This window comes from Haemaphysalis longicornis, unplaced genomic scaffold (genome assembly GCF_048455015.1).
Source record: "Haemaphysalis longicornis isolate Haplotype H1 unplaced genomic scaffold, Haemaphysalis longicornis Haplotype H1 scaffold_6, whole genome shotgun sequence".
In the NCBI taxonomy this organism is placed as follows: Eukaryota; Metazoa; Arthropoda; class Arachnida; order Ixodida; family Ixodidae; genus Haemaphysalis; species Haemaphysalis longicornis.
The window spans coordinates 149,489,686-149,507,132 of record NW_027526407.1 but is presented as its reverse complement, the minus strand read 5'-3'; the positions used below and the strand labels follow the sequence as shown (position 1 = coordinate 149,507,132).

General features: G+C 49.1%; 1 protein-coding gene across 1 annotated transcript in view; it reads right to left on the bottom strand.

Moving 5' to 3' along the window:
• Positions 1–17,447, bottom strand: part of LOC144141195 (bestrophin-4-like) — a 94,718-nt gene that overhangs the window by 16,703 nt on the left and 60,568 nt on the right. Inside the window, exons 7-10 of the mRNA XM_077672754.1 lie at positions 7,952–8,029; positions 3,290–3,442; positions 3,141–3,221; positions 2,447–2,601 (exon numbers count right to left, since the gene is read on the bottom strand). Coding sequence (XP_077528880.1) covers positions 2,447–2,601; positions 3,141–3,221; positions 3,290–3,442; positions 7,952–8,029 — 467 coding nt within the window. The remainder of the gene's footprint in view (positions 1–2,446; positions 2,602–3,140; positions 3,222–3,289; positions 3,443–7,951; positions 8,030–17,447) is intronic.

Sequence of the window (17,447 nt, the reverse complement as noted above, 5' to 3'; positions counted from 1 at the left end):
GCAGCTGAACCGCGAGGTTAGCAAGCCTCAGAGTCTAAGGGGAACACAATGGCTGCGCTTGGGCGAAGTTTTCTGGCAGTCATCTGCAGTGTTTCTTTTTGCCACTGTTCTCTCTTGCCACTGGGCCACCTAACAAGACAGGCAATCTAGATACGCATAAGACCGGCCAAAAGGGGAGCTAGTGCAAGAACGAACAGCGCACTCTCGCATACAGTTGAACCTCGTTATAACGAACACTGATATAGCGAAGTATCGGGTGCAGCGAACAAAATGGCAACTTTGCTTGTCCACGATTTTTATTTTGTTTATAACGAAACCGAAACCGCTACAGCTGCGCGCGATATCGGCTATAACGAAGATAATATCTCAAGAAGGCTACTTGGCAAAGCTCCCGACACCCAAAACTGCGTAAGTAGAAAAGGCCCTTTCGTGCGTGGACAATGCGGAAGAGGTGCCGTGAATAGCAACATGACGAAGATCACATCACTACAAATCAATCAGAACCCAGTCCTGTTTTGTCGAACGCACTTTGTCCTGTTCTAATTTCGCTTTCGCGTTTTCTGGTCCATTTAATTTAAATGCCACAAGGAGACAGTGATGCATCACATTGCTTATAGCTGGTTCGGAGCCTAGCATATAGTGGTTTTGTTTCCAAGATTTTAACACGAAAGTGTTTTATTCCGGGATACACAAAGATTTGAGTGACGTACGTCATATCCGTCCCGGAAGTGACGCCAGTACAACAAAACAAGCGGCCTGTAAAGGGTGCACCCCTGCACACGGGGTTTTCTTGCGGGCACGCAACCCTTAGCACTAAAGAGTACGTTATACTTACGGTTGTTCGTTTTCGGGTTTTATATTTTAACACGAAAGTGTTTTATGCCGATATACATTAAAAGATTTCACTGACGTCATATCCGTCACAGAAATAACGCCAGTACACCTTTGCCGAAGCGACGCGCCAGCAGGACGTCACTCGCCGAGCACACCCAGAAGACAGCCGCCGACCCGCAAATCGCGCTGGGCTGCAGATTTCGCTGAAGATTTCACTTTCGAGTTTTACGAATTCCTGTGGCAGAGGAATCAACCACAATTTTTGGCGCTAGCCAGATTGTTGAAGTCGATTTGTACTCATACTGTTACAAAGAATATCTAATATAACGAACTAATTTACCGCCCCGATACTACTTCGTTATAGTGCAGCGTACGAGGAAGACGCCCCGACCGATTCCAAGGACCACGGTTTTAAAGCGGCAGAAATTTCCAACGGGCGCAGCAGGGCTGTTACGCCGCGAATCTGCGAGATGCCGGTGAAAACGGTTAGACTTCCACGGATATCACAGTAACAAGACGCTGACATTATAATTGCACGCGGAACCGACTATCCGGAGAGGGAAGGGTTGGTAGCAGTATGCTGTGATTGCCTGAGTACGTGAGGGCTTTGGAACTGTTGTCATATTTTTTCGCATGAAGTGGAGAGTGTGCCTGAGAATGTTCAGGTTCGCAAAAGCCATTACTTTTTTTTTTCACAAACTCCAATAAACCTAACGTTCGCCACGCACCTTGTTGTGCAAGTCTTCTTTTGTTATAACTTCGGGTACTTCAGCGTGAACAAGACATGACGGGTACAAGACATGACGTATAATAAACAAAGTAATAAACATAATATTACAAATATATGTGCAATATATATCATACAAAATATAATAACATAATATACGATATGTGATGGCAACGAGAATTTGAAAGGGCCGAGAAGCGTGCCTGAGCTCTGCAACGAAAAGAATTCAAAGCGGTATCCCGAACGTGAGCGCAATACCGTATTTGCCTGATTCAAACACGCACCTCTTCTTGTTGAAAGTAGCCTGACACTTTCCGTGGGCATTACAATCAAGCACAAAACCGCTATCGGCTTTCCATGGTCCCCGATCTAGTTTTAATGCCATCATGAGATGGATAAGCAAGTTTATGAAGCACAAAGAATTTTCGCTTCCATAGTTGCCTGGGTCAAATAAGGTCTTCTGCCAGGTACGTCGTGTCTTTTACATATGTGCGCCAGAATAGCCGTCAAATTATTTTTTCCAATTCTTCAAGTAACCTTACCTGGGCGTTACAATCGAAGGCGCATTAGAATCGCGGAAATACGGTAATCAGGGGCAGTGCCGGCATGAAAGACGTGCCGTGTGTCCAGCAGTAACAGTGCGATCGCCATCGACTAGCGACAGAACGAAAGAGACCCCTGAGTTCGGCACCACCTTCATTCTTGATTCCGGCCTCTCGCCTGCTATTTTCATTAGAAACAATAAAATCTGTAACAATCATATAAATGTAATAAACATAAAATAAAATAAATACATGAAATGAACAAACACAGCACCTACACCGTTCGTGGCTCAAGCAGACTGCCTCTAATATTTTGAGAGTGTACGTTGGGACACGTGCTCACATCATGCAGGCGGTGGAGCCCTGGTGCGGGAAGCAGTACAGGCGGCTCGAGGCCAGCGTGTGCGGCAGCTCGGGCGGGAGCACGTCGTTCCAGTACTGGTCCTTGAGCAGCTCCGGGTGGTTCTGGTGCATTTCGTCCACCACCAGGTACGACACCTGCGCCGCACCGAACACACACACCGAATGCATAAAATAAGTGTACAAGGTAAAGCTCTGGACGCTGTCACCGGAGACTGCAGCGCAGTTAAGTACTGCCTGAGGCTGTTGCGCAAGAAACGTTCGAGAAAAACATGGTGCTTAAAATGCAACCAGCGAAAAAGACGGAGGACAAGAAGAGGACAGAACACCGCTGGAAACCTTGTGCATCAACGTCGTTGCGTGTATGCCTTCCCTTGTCCTTAAGTACATCAGGAACCGACTGGCCCAGCAGTTCGCCCTCTTGACGCATAGCCCTGGATCGTTCAACGTGAACGACGGTGGGCTCAATTTCAGTGCAACAGCTACGTCAGTGGATTGGCTGCTTTTTCTGGAGTCATGGATTACGAACGGCTTCCAGGCCCACTTGTGTACTTGTCTTATGGCCACATATACTACCGCCCCAGTCTCACTATTAACAGAGGTGGGTGAGCGCTTTTTTTCTTTTTTAATGCCGCATTTCCCAGAAAAACTGAAGACTATGCCCAACGACCACCCACCTGGATGTTCCTGTCGATGACGTAGTTCATCTCGAAGTCGTCGTCATCCTCGCCGAAAGGGTTCACAAGGGTTTCGGCCACCTGCGCCCTCCCCGGCAGAACTGGTAAGCTACACAGCATTCAAATGTGTGGAGAAAAGGTGTACTCGCCTTGAGCCAGCCCATGTAGAAGAAGAAGCGGAGGAAGTTGAAGATGGGCACGTACAGGTCTATCTCGTGGCCCTTGTAGCCCGCCTGCGGGTCCAGTCCCTGGCTGCCGAACAGCGTGGCCAGGAAGAAGGTGTACACGGCCAGCGTCGTCACCTGGGGTGCATCGGGAGTTATAAGACCAGTTCATGATATCCCTCCGGTCAGTTGGTGGTAGCGCGGGAACTTTGAAAGACGAGTCCCTTCTGATGAAAGTACGCACGTGAGGGTCCACTACGGCGATACCCTGTTCCAAGTGTAGGTACAAGCCTGGAACTTACGGTGCGATCCAGGACATTAAATATACATCGTGATAGGCGACGCCCCGCCCTTACACCGACTTAAACGACATTAGCGTAAAGAGTGCCTGGAATTGAAACAAGAAAACATTTTACAGTAAAAAATATCGCGGGTCTTGCGGAAATGTCGGCACTGCGGCGGCACCCAGGCCCTCCGCACGAAAACCCGCATTTCTATTCCTACGCTACTGAGGCGGATCAGAGGCGTTCTTTTAGCAGTGTTCGAAGCGAACCGGTACAAGGTGCTGGGTAGTGGCCGGCTTGTACCCACACGGGCAACGGAATCTCCCTCCACTGCGAGAAACAAACCGATTGCTATACACATGTTCATCGGGGAAAGGCTCTGTTTCCATTATCAGCCAGAGCCATGGGTTTTCCGAAATCAAGCGCAGAAGCGGGTTTTGGGCTTGCCTGCGTTGTAAAAGTCCACAACCGCATAACGCGCGCGCGAGAAAGGGTAAAAAGCGCTGCATCGTTTTCCCTTCGTACGTTCGCGTGTCCGGAGCAACAAACCGGGACGCTCCACCTGAACGTACTGCCTCCACCGCGAAGGCTTAGGTTCAAAATTTGTCAACTCCCTGACAACGGCATGCGAGGCCCAATGGACCTGTAGGAAGCGGAGCCGTGGACTCAGTGAGGCGATGTGGCTCTCCTAGATTTATTGGGGTGCGCAAGGCCCGGCCGGAACTGGAGTGAGAGCGGCGATGGCAAGCGACCGCCCAGGCGCTCGGTCGTGTTCGATCTCGTGGCCCTCTCGCGAGGAGCGTGGCACTGCTGGCGTGCCAGTCCACTGATGATGATAGTGGTTAAAGGATGTGGATGATGATAGTGGCGCTGATGACTGCGATCGCGATAATGCCACTACAGACCTTTTCCCAGTACCGGTCATCCTAGTGGTCGCAATGGCGAACTACAAAATGGCGGTCAGGCACGCCCACAAAACCTCTCGCTGTCGCAAAACCTGTGCACAAACATTTTCGCCCTTCAGTCTCTCCCGCAACCCCCGTCAACTGTGCCCTCCAAATGAATGACGCTGAGACAGGTACACATTCCCGACATTATTCCGCAGCAGAGGTCAAAGCGCCTTTTTCGTTGCTTTTTTTTTATTTTAAAGCAGCGCTTTTTACCTCTACCCCCCAAGGGTTCTTCTGCGACCGTTGGTGTCTACAGAAAACTCCCGCGAAGAAATAGAAGAATTTACTGGCACCACTAGGAATCGAACCGGGAACTAATAGAGAAAGAAAGCCAGAGACCGTTGTCTTATCGATTTAGCTATATGCGAGCCCACGCGGAGACAGGGAAGACAGGTGGTGCATCACTAAGAGCATCTACGGGTTTAACCCCTGCATTCTCGCTGAATGTCACGCGATAGCAATTAAAGGAAGCTCACGTCAACACATGGCATCTCACTTCTAGTACGCCAATGTGCTAAAGCCCGTGGCTTCCAGTGTTCCCGTAAAAAATCTCAGCTCCTTGTCGTCCGCCCTTACGCCAAACGACACCTCAAGGAACACATTCAAATACTTCTTTGATGGCTAGGCCATCACTCCAAGCCCCAGAATCAAGATTCTGGGCCTACATCTTCAGGCCAACACCAAGAGTGACGTATCCTCACAGCGCCACAAACACAGCATCAATAAAATCATGCACATGATTAGGCAAGTTGCCACCAAGAAGCGAGGCCTCAAGGAATCCCATACCTTTCGATTAGTGCAAGCTTTTGTCCTCTCGAGAATCACTTACGTCAACCCCCTGTCTTCTTCTCGGCAAGGAGGACATAAAGATGCTTTATATAATGAATAGAAAGGCGGTTGAGCAAGCCATTGGTCTTGCCATGAGTGCGTCCACTGAGAGCTTGCTTAGCACGGGGCTCTACAACACAGTTGAAGAGCTAATAGAGGGCTATCTTTCTATCCAGAAGCTCCGAATGAGCAGAAGTGAGGCTGGTTGCCGCATCCTTCACCAGATTGGCTGGGCAGCACAGAATGTCACTCCTCTTGATGTACTCCTAAACTTACGGCGACAAGAGCTAAAGATACTCCCTTTGCTTAGAAATATGAACCCCTCACACGACGAGGGTCGGCGACAAGTACGGGCTCAAGCGCTCAACACCACCCTCGGTGGGGATCATGCAGTTATCTACACAGACGCCTCCCAACATCGGGGGCAGCAGTGCGCCATCTCCAGAACCAACCTCCTTGCTTTTGCCTCACTCAAGACCGAAGACGTGACGGCAGCAGAAGAGGCAGCCATTGCCTTGGCTCTCACTCAACCAGGGGTTCGGAAGGGAGTCACAGATTCCCAACAAGCCTACCGGAATTACCAGTCGGGTTTGGTGTCCCGACCTGCACTGCGTGTGCTAAAAACCCACTCCCCAAATGGTTCCATTCAGCTCATCTGGACACCCTCTCACGCTTTCATGGAGGGCAACGAATACGCCCACCAAGCCTGCACTTTTGCCCCCCGTGCTATGGAGCTGCACGAGGACAGTCACCCACTTGTCTCGTTCAGGGACGTAACCCAGCATTATCGCCTTCTGAGACAGATCCTACATTCGCCTTTCCCTGTCCTTTCCATAGAACAACAATCCGGCTCCTTCCCGCACCCGACGCGTCTTCACTTAATGCACCCGAATCGCTACGACGCTGAATGTAAATTTTGCTCAAAAGTAGGAGCTCTCCGCCACATAATCGGAGTGTGCGACTTAAGTCTTCAGCACCGTCCTCTCTTTCCGCTAACTACCCAACAAGAGCAATGGCAGATGCTGCTGCCCAGCCCCTCTCTGCCTACCCAGCTTCAGCTGGTGGAGAGAGCACAGGCGGCGCGGACTGAATATGCGCTACAGTGAAGAAGGAACCTCTCCCCTGGGCCACACTCTGGGCCGTTCAGAAATCTGAATACAAGTGTTTCCTCCTCCTGCTCCTCCTCCACGTCGCCTCCGTCCGCGACGGCAGAGGCGGAGATGTAAGATAGTCTAACACCGAGTTTGACCTTCCTTTAATTTTATACAAAAAAGAGTTTACACTCATGTGCTTCACCAATACAACTCAACCAACCACCGTTCATGCATCATGCTTTAGTGTAACCCTACCAAGAATTCCACTTTGAACTAATAGTTAAGTGCATTTCATTTCTCTCTGGATTCACTATTTCTAGAGTGACGTGAGGTAATTTAGGTGACGTCGCACGGGTAATCGTTGTGGATGCCGTTTACAGCTTTGCTTTCCAACCACATTCACAGGGCGGATTGGCCGATTCCTTTGCTAAAGCCACTCCTTGAGCCTGCGACGGTCGGTGGCCACCGCGAGGCACGCGCTCCCGAGTGCTCGGTATTTCGCTGGCATTTTGACGCGCCATACATTACGGCCAGCTAGGATTCAGCTCCGCTGTTGAAGCGTGCAGCGCTAGAAAGAATAGCCAATCTCCGAGCAGAAAGCTCAAAGTGCACCCTTTTGTTTATATTGCCCGAGGCGACAGCCGAGAATGGTGGACCAACAGCCCGCGCATGCGCAGATCGCTACTGGAAGAAGGTCCGTTGCTGGTGTCTCCCAACGTAATCGCGGTTCGATTACGAGCACTGGGTCACGTGAAAACGTCTTTCCTCCGGGTACGCGTCCCCGAGCCGGCGTCCTTTTAAGGGCGATGCACTTTATAAGCGACCCTGAATCCGCCGTCCGCGCTCCTCCTCCTCTCCCCTAGCAACGGCGCGAGGAGCGGAGAGGAGCGTCTGTAGCAACGGCGCAGCGACGTCACACCCCACGTGACCCGCGCGCGCTCCGCCTCCCGCGCCGTGGCTGCGCGCGCCCGCGCCGGCTCCCGCACCGCTCCTCGCGCCGTGACGTCACACTCCCACGTGACCGCGCGCTGGCGCCTTTGCGTCTGCTCCCCCTCTCCTCGCGCCGTGACGTCACATGCTCTGCAGCTGGCGCGCCTCTCCCCCCGTTAGGTTTGCACTCACCCTCGGCGCGCGCCTCTCCCCTCGCCTGACAGCTCCCCCTCGCCGGTACTGCGCCTCTCAAGGCGATGGCAGAATTACTACGCCGTGTACTCTCGGCGCAAGAAATGCATTCGCACTTCCTCACGATTCCCTTCGGGGAGGTGGGGGCAATTTTTTTCCAGCCCCGTCCTGTCCTCTGCCATACGTTATAGTGTAGACGAAGCCAAGCTGGGGCGGCCCAGAAATGCCAATCACGTTCCATGCAAAAAGGCCCGCGTCGTGTATAAGACTCTAGCCGTGCGATCAGTTCCCTCTGACACGCAGGGTTCGGCCGATGCACCTGGCCCAGACTCGCTTCGGATGACATGGCAGCGGCGAGTGTACACTCACCTGGGTGTAGACGAGCGGGATGCTGATCCAGTCATAGTTGAACAGGCCCCCGCAGTTGCTCCGGTACCGGGCGAGCTCCTGCCAACGTGGAAACCGCGGAATCAGTACACCTCGCCCATACAGGGTGTTGCGACGATAACTGGAACACTTTAAAAATTTGTCCTGAGCGATCCGCCGCTGTGTTCGCGCTCAAACTTCACACAAAGGTCGCATTTTGTGGTCTATTTTGTTTGACACCGGGAACAACAACGGTACTTACCTGTTTATTCTGAAAATAAATAAAAACGATTTTCGCCTATGGGAAAATGGCCGCTGATTTGGACGTGCGAGCCAGTGCAAGTTGATGTTGGAACGACGGAACCACCTGCAGAGTGGGACGCATGTTTGGGATTCACGTACGGAGCCAAATGGTGCAGCAGACGATCAGAAAATGCACCTAGAAATGAGCTAACAGACGATCAGAAAACCCGGTTTTCGGGCTCGTACGTCCAAATCGCCGCCATTTTCCCATAGGCGAAAATCGTTTTTATTTATTTTCAGAATAAACAGGTAACTACCGTTGTTGTTCCCGGTGTCAAACAAAATAGACCACAAAATGCGACCTTTGTGTGAAGTTTGAGCGTGAACAGAGCGGCGGATCGCTCAGGAAAATTTTTTAAAGTGTTCCAGTTATCGTCGCAACACACTGTATAACTGCGCCGAAAATATTGCGGCAAGGCTGGAGAAACAGAGGAGCCGTTGGCCCCTCCCCCTTCGTCGGAAGCCCGGCTGTTGCGCATGGCACGGATTCCCGCTGAAAGTGCTCCATGCCTGGCAGGCTCGGACGGTTTTAAAAAGTCCGCACGCTTTCCCATCTCTCCCAAAGTGGACCGCGTTAGCACGCTCTAGAACTTCGCGAGCTCGGCGTCTGTGCTCCCACATTCAGGCCCGAACGCACGTCAACTGACGATACGCGAGACCAGGCCACGAACGCTGGTTCTCGAAGGTCGAGCTGGCCGCCGCCGGGCGCTCCTCCCGAGGCTCCCGCTCACGTACGCTCGGGGGGAGGGGGGGCTGATTACTGGTTACTTTACTGGTTACTGGTTACTTTACTGGTTACTTTACTGGTTACTACTGGTTACTTTAGATGTAGCATCCCTTTACACCAATATCCCGCATGAGGACGGTATACGGGCAACACTCCATGCATATAATGAGTCGATCTGCGAAAAAGTAATTGGCAGTTCCACTTTGGTCACCCTTTTAAAATTGATACTAGAATTGAACAACTTTGAATCCAATGGCATCCATTACGTTCAAATTAACGGGACCTCTATGGGCCCACCCATCGGCCCTAATTATGCGAATATTTTCATGGGTGTACTCTAAAACGAATTTTTGACCAGCCGTTCGCTGAAACCTTTCTACTACAGGCGGTTCATTGACGACATCTTCATGATTTGGCAGCACGGGGAAGTTCAGCTGTTATCTTTAATTGACGAGTTTAATAACGCTCATCCATCCATTTCTTCCATACATACTCGGACCAAACGATCAACTTTCTGGATGTAACTTTGACTTTGTGTGAGGGTCAACTGACTACAAAAGTTTATAGGAAGCCTACTGATAAACAACAGTACCTACATTTAAATAGCTACCATGTAAAGCACTGCAAAATCAGCATACACTATAGTCAGGCGCTTCGATTTAAAAGAATATGTTCCGAACAGGCTGATTTCAATTCAAACTGTGCCCAACTCCGTAGTGCTTTAATTAAGCAGAAGTACCCACCCGACATCATCGACGACGCCATTAAGCGCGCTGATAGCCATGACCGCAAAGCACTTTTATGCCGCAAAACAAGACAGCCGGTTTATTCCAATACAAACTTGATTCTCACATTTTCCGCGCCTGCACAAAATGTAAATGCCGTTCTAAAAAAGCACCATAATATACTGTTACAGAGCGAGCGATTGAAATCAATATTCCGAGAACCACCATGCGTAACGTACAGAAGATCGCAAAATTTACGCGACCTGCTTACATCATCTAACAACAAACGTAAAGTGCCTACTGGCTGCCGCCCTTGCAACAAACCGCGTTGCAAGGTGTGCAATCATATGACTACATCCATAAGCGCAAGCAGCACAGCATCTAACTTCAGTTTAAAGATAAATGGGAACTATACTTGCGACACGAGCAACGTGGTTTATCTACTTGAATGCGATATCTGTAAAATGCAATATGTTGGCGAGACCAAAACCCCCTTCCGGCAGCGGTTCAACAACCACAAGGCCCATATCGCTACACTACCTCACCTTCCGATATCAAAGCATGCCAATGTCGCGGGCCACTCATTTGACCATATCAAAGCAACGATACTTGAATCTGGCTTCCGTACGCATCATGACAGGGAAGTCCGCGAATCCTTTCTTATATATAAATTCGAGACAATAGCACGTGGTTTAAATGAAAGATCAGCAAAACTTAGTTGCTTGCATCAGTGACCGTATCCTCTTCTATCTCCCCTTACTTTTTGTGCGGGTGTGTGCTTGACAGTGCTGATTTCTTATACTGCACGTGCCGGACTTATTATTATGTTGTATTCATCCGAAGAGATTGTCGCATGCGGCCTCGGTATATTGCATTTGAATTGCTTACTTTGTCATCCCATCACGTGACCTTGCAACGATCACCTTTATATGCTGTGTGACTACAGCCGCTGCTGTTATTCTGACGAAGGCCGGTCCCTCGGCCGAAACGTTAAACCTTTTCTTTTTTCGACGTGTGTCTTTCTTTTTTTGCTACGACTTGCCGGTGTCCAAGAAATATTTTCCTGCAATGTCTTCCACGATGGACTCTCGGTCGACCACGTCGAAAAAGATCGCTTGGGAATACCCGAACACCACAGTTTCCACGGTAGTTTTGGGCGACTCCCAAACGAAGTACGCCTTCCAGCACTTTGATCCGAATGTGTCGGGAACCCCAGCATTTGTGTCGCAATATGGTGCCCTTATGAAATATATGGCAAACTTACTGGACTTTGTACCATTTACCGCAACAACCCTTGTCCTTCATGTTGGAACAAACGACCTGGCTTCCAACACGTCCCACAACACCTTTGACAGCCTTCGTGCGCTTTTTAATGTCATTTCAAAGGTGCTTCCCCAAATCAAGAGGGTATACGTCAGCTTGGTCCTGCCAAGATCCACTAATCGCCGTCGGCAAAACTTCAACCACGCCTTCGTTCGAAAGTTCAACCTCAAGGCTCACCAGTTCAACGCCCTTCTACGAGATTTTTGTCGCCACTCCTGGCTTGTTTACTTCATCGACCACGGGTTCTACGGGCTACCTTCAAACCGTGTCTTGGCTGCCGACGGTCTTCATCTAAGTTTTGAGGGAACCGCAATCTTAGCAAGTCACCTCCGACAGCTGCTGTTCACAAGAGTCAGTGACACCACATCGTCTTGGAGCAACTCCGTACCCAGTGATTCCCCCGCTCCTGTGGAACTAAATTGCGAGACCGAAAATGACGCAGCTGCTGACCTGCATTCATCACGCAATGACTCGGCCACTTGGCCTCCATTGAACTGCCCCTCTGTGCGAAGTATTTCTGGCGCCCATGCTGCAAACTCTTCAAGCGTAAATGGCTCAACGTCTCGCCAACGACCAAGCAACCAACGTTCAACTACACTGCCCGCAACGAGTCCAACATCGAAGGATAAACCCCAACCAATTCCTGTTCCAGTCAACCCAACCTCCAGGTGCAACGATCCAGCAACCAACCAGTCGCCTACCGCACAGCCCCAGGCCGAACTTCAATCGACGACGAACGATTCCCCTTCCCGTCCACCGTGCCAGCAACAGCAACCAACCAGCTCAGGCGAAACTACTAGTACTCCAGCTTCTTCTGCACCGAATGGTCTAGGCCCATCCTACAACCTCCGAACACGCAATTCCCCTGGAAAGAAAGCATCGAGGACAAAGTGACTACGAACTGCACATTCCGGTAAAAACTGCTCGAATTATTCTGTATCTAGAGTATTCATGAGGATACGAAAAATTGTAGAAAAGCGCCTGCGGTGCCAAATGCATATTTCTACGCTAAAGACCTATTTAAAGGCCGGTGTAGTACCCAAGGGCCTCCGAATTGCTGTAAAGCCTGCCATAACAAATATGTCTCCTTCTGACATTGCCGCATGGAATGAGGTACTTTTAAATGCGTCTTTTGGTTTGGTCGGCATTGCAATTCGCCACCACGAATCTGCTCTAAGATCTCTTTGTAATCAAGAACGCCAACTGATTTCCCACCATAAACTCAGCTCGCAGGAGTCGGAACAACTAGCGGAATACCAACAAAAAAAAGTCGATTGAAATAGGGGCGATCAAACGTAAGAAGCTTTTGAGAGATAAAGTTATTGCACCTCATGTAGCCCTTGATATGCCTATCGCCATGCTGCCTCCGACCTCAAATAATACCCAATCGACGGATGAACTACTGTCATCTAGTAATGTAGTAAACTTGTCTAGCTATAAACTATCCAATGAAGAAATCTCACTGTTGTCGCGAGGACTCAATTTTTGTCCAGCGTCAGGTAGTTACAGCGAATTTGACCTCATGAAGGACTTGGATAATTTTGCCAGAAACCTCAGACTACGCGAATAGTTTGCTGACAAAGATCCTTCTGATTCCAATACTGCTATTCTTCCATCTTGTAAACACTGGACCCCCCCTACTCAAAGAGATAAATGCCTGGATCTATATATCACCGCCGTTCAACGGGATGTTCTAGAAATTTATCGTAAACAAGCCCACTTTAAGAGAAACCTTTCAGCAAAAGAAATGTCGGCAATGCAGGACCTTAAATCTCGTGACGATATTATTGTTAAGCCAGCCGATAAAGGTGGCGCAATTGTACTACTGAACAAAGTTGATTATGACCGCGAAGCGTCCAGACAACTTGGTGATAGCTCGTTTTACAAGCGGCTTGATGAGGATCCCACTGGGAATTTTAAATCCGTTATTACGCGAAAAATAACAGACCCGGTTGAAAAGCATGAAATTCCGCCTTCCGCCCTGCAATCACTCATCCCACTGAGCCCTGTCGCGGGTCGTTTTTACCTTCTTCCAAAAATCCATAAGGCAGGAAACCCCGGTCGGCCGATCGTTTCCGGCATCGGCACGGTTACAGAACTAATCTCCCAATTTGTAGATACAGTGATTAACCACATTCCTCCTTCTTATCCATCTTATGTCAAAGATACTAACCACTTTTCATCAGATATTGTCGGTCTTTCTGTTCCCCCTGATTCGCTACTGGTTACTTTAGATGTAGCATCCCTTTACACCAATATCCCGCATGAGGACGGTATACGGGCAACACTCCATGCATATAATGAGTCGATCTGCGAAAAAGTAATTGGCAGTTCCACTTTGGTCACCCTTTTAAAATTGATACTAGAATTGAACAACTTTGAATCCAATGGCATCCATTACGTTCAAATTAACGGGACCTCTATGGGCACACCCATCGGCCCTAATTATGCGAATATTTTCATGGGTCTACTCGAAAACGAATTTTTGGCCAGCCGTTCGCTGAAACCTTTCTACTACAGGCGGTTCATTGACGACATCTTCATGATTTGGCAGCACGGGGAAGCTCAGCTGTTATCTTTTATTGACGAGTTTAATAACGCTCATCCATCCATTTCTTTTAGCCATACATACTCGGACCAAACGATCAACTTTCTGGATGTAACTTTGACTTTGTGTGAGGGTCAACTGACTACAAAAGTTTATAGGAAGCCTACTGATAAACAACAGTACCTACATTTCAATAGCTATCATGTAAAGCACTGCAAAACCAGCATACCCTATAGTCAGGCGCTTCGATTTAAAAGAATATGTTCCGAACAGGCTGATTTTAATTCAAACTGTGCCCAACTCCGTAGTGCTTTAATTAAGCAGAAGTACCCACCCGAGATCATCGACGACGCCAGTAAGCGCGCTGATAGCCATGACCGCAAAGCACTTTTATGCCGCAAAACAAGACAGCCGGTTTATTCCAATACAAACTTGATCCTCACATTTTCCGCGCCTGCACAAAATGTAAATGCCGTTCTAAAAAGGCACCATAATATAATGTTACAGAGCGAGCGATTGGAATCAATATTCCGAGAACCACCATGCGTAACGTACAGAAGATCGCAAAATTTACGCGACCTGCTTACATCATAACAACAAACGTAAAGTGCCTACTGGCTGCCGCCCTTGCAACAAACCGCGTTGCAAGGTGTGCAATCATATGACTACATCCATAAGCGCAAGCAGCACAGCATATAACTTCAGTTTAAAGATAAATGGGAACTATACTTGCGACACGAGCAACGTGGTTTATCAACTTGAATGCGATATCTGTAAAATGCAATATGTTGGCGAGACCAAAACCCCCTTCCGGCAGCGGTTCAACAACCACAAGGCTCATATCGCTACACTACCTCACCTTCCGATATCAAAGCATGCCAATGTCGCGGGCCACTCATTTGACCATATCAAAGCAACGATACTTGAATCTGGCTTCCGTACGCATCATGACAGGGAAGTCCGCGAATCCTTTCTTATATATAAATTCGAGACAATAGCGCGTGGTTTAAATGAAAGCTCAGGAAAACTTAGTTGCTTGCATCAGTGACCGTATCCTCTTCTCTCTCCCCTTACTTTTTGTGCGCGTGTGTGCTTGACAGTGCTGATTTCTTATACTGCACGTGCCGGACTTATTATTATGTTGTATTCATCCGAAAAGATTGTCGCATGCGGCCTCGGTATATTGCATTTGAAATGCTTACTTTGTCATCCCATCCCGTGACCTTGCAACGATCACCTTTATATGCTGTGTGACTACAGCCGCTGCTGTTATTCTGACGAAGGCTGGTCCCTCGGCCGAAACGTTAAACCTTTTCTTTTTTCGACGTGTGTCTTTCTTTTTTTGCTATATATATATATATATATATATATATATATATATATAGATATATATATATATATATATATCGATTACAATCTCAGTGCGAAATAAATTCCAAGTGACTCCAATATTGAGGTAGAAATAAATGCCGACAAAGGGCTACCGATTCCCACCGCGACGATCACTTGTAGCTCGAACGGGTGCTGACTGTTGCCCGTTGTCCAATTCACCACGCGGTTGGCGCACGAGGCTGCCATTTCTGACAGGCTGATCGCACCATTAAAACGAAAAAAAAAAAGTATTTACGGTGAAACACTATTGCAACGTCACTAAAAGTCCTAGTTTATCGCAGTTATTTCTCAACTATTTCATAGCTACTTCGCAGCACGAATCGTTCGATGCAAGAAAAAAATTGGCAGTAGCTTAGCTCGGCTATCCCAGGATATACGTAGCGTGAGCTAAGGTTCAGCTGGTTATTCTTAGCTTTCCTGGTAGTCTAGGATTAGCTGATTATCATGCTTACTGCTGCTAAAACGATTTCCAATCTAATCCAATCCAATCCAGTTCAGTCCAGTCTAGTCACTGCTCCTCGCGCATGCGCAGCACGGCTCTCCAGGAGCCACGCGGAACGGCTATCAAGCGGCTCTTGCGCAGCGTCAGACTTGGCTACTGCGCAACCGAGACGCACAGCTGGGCACGCGCCGGGGCCAGTGCTTCTGCCGCGGCTATGACGTCACTCCTATGGAATGCGCAGACCGGCGAATGTGCAGACCCAATTCCCTACACACCCGTACTCCAATTAGACTGGATTTCCAATCCAATCCAATACAATCTAATTTAATCCAATCCGAATCCAATGCAATCCAATCCAATGCTCCTCGCGCTTCCGCAGCGCGGCCCTTCAAGGTCCACGCGAAACTGCTCAACCTCGGCCAGTGTAGCTCACGCTACAAGAAGAAAGCGGTACGGACTTGAGCCATGGGGGCAAGCTGTGCGCATCATTGAAGGAGCCCTGAAGGCAGCATACGCCTTTGTTCAGTTTCAAATAACTAGCCCTTGGTAGTGCAGTCAGCTCTATTCCAGCCACGAAAAACGTTTTTAAACGGAAAATTTTCAAGGAACACTTAACAGCTCTCAAATCTCGCGCTACAGCAGCTGCGACGTGATACGGCCAAGTACTAAATACAGAGCTGTCAGTGTGTTCAATGCAAGTTGGCAATCAAGGTCAAAATTAATCCGGAGCCCTGGACTAGGGCTCCTCATCGCCTGCGTTGCTTCTGCGCGTTAAACCCCACAATAAATAAATAAATAAATTGTAGTGCCAAAGATTTGCCCACTTAGAGTATGCTATCAGGCACTGCGAAGGACGCACTATGCCCCGTGTGGGTATGCTCTGATACGGTGGCCATGGGCAATAATGGGTACGTAGTGAATGGGGACTGTGAAGACGACGAGGAGGTAGCACCGGCCTCAGAGAGAACGCGCCACCATAGAGTTTCATACTAATATAAACTAGAGGGAAATCTGGCGCTGCATTCGCGGGCCGCCTTGGGCGGCGCCATTGCAGCTAGCGACGTTCCTCGCCTCCTTGGCTTGGTTAGCCACATGGCTTCTATTTCGTCTTGAAGCCAAAATCTCTAAAAACTTATAACATCGTTTTTTGGTTCACCTTGCATGAAGCTTCTAAATATTCCCTGACAAATACATCTGTCTGGAGGTTTAATTTTCTAATAATAAAACAAATTCGATTAATCTTCGGCAGTATTATTGTTGCATTTTTGCAGCCAGAGGCAACTTTTCAGCCTGTTCGTGAGCCGTTCCAAGGACAAGTGGAACGTGCCTGCCCGGTACATGACGGAACGCTCGCTGAAGCGTGGCTCCCCTAGACAGTGGCGCCAGATATCCCTCTAGTGTATATTAGTATGAAACTCTATGCGCGCCACGATCTCTGATAGCTCGCTGCAACGTGATCATCGCTCCGGCTAGTCTCAGTGCCTACCTGAACACCGTCACCTGGAACGCTACCATTCCCTGCCAATAAACACCTCTTCAATTGGTGGAGGTGCGGGTTCCCGTCCTCACCGCAGCCTGGAGTTACGAAGCAGAAGTCTCCGTCGTGTCCTGTCCACTGACGACCCTCGGGAAATGACGTCTCCCTCGCAACCCCCGATCGTCTGTTCCGGTGCAATCAGCGAGCGAGACCCACCCATGTTTTATGGCGATGACGACCAGGACGCCGAGGATTGGCTGTCATCGTATGAAAGGGTGAGCGCACATAACAGATGGGATGACAGGATGAAGCTCAACAACGTCCCATTCTCCCTCAAGCGACTCGCTGAGACGTGGAACCTGAACCACGGAGCCGACTTGCAGTCTTGGTCAGCTTTCAAGACCGATTTTCTGAAAGTGTTTGGCCGCCCAGCCGTGCGGAAACTTCTCGCCGAACAACTTTTGCGAGAGCGGGCGTAGAACAAAGGCAAAACATTCACGAGTTACATAGAAGATGTTATCGGCCTGTGCAAGCGGGCAGACCCTTCTATGAGCGAGGCTGA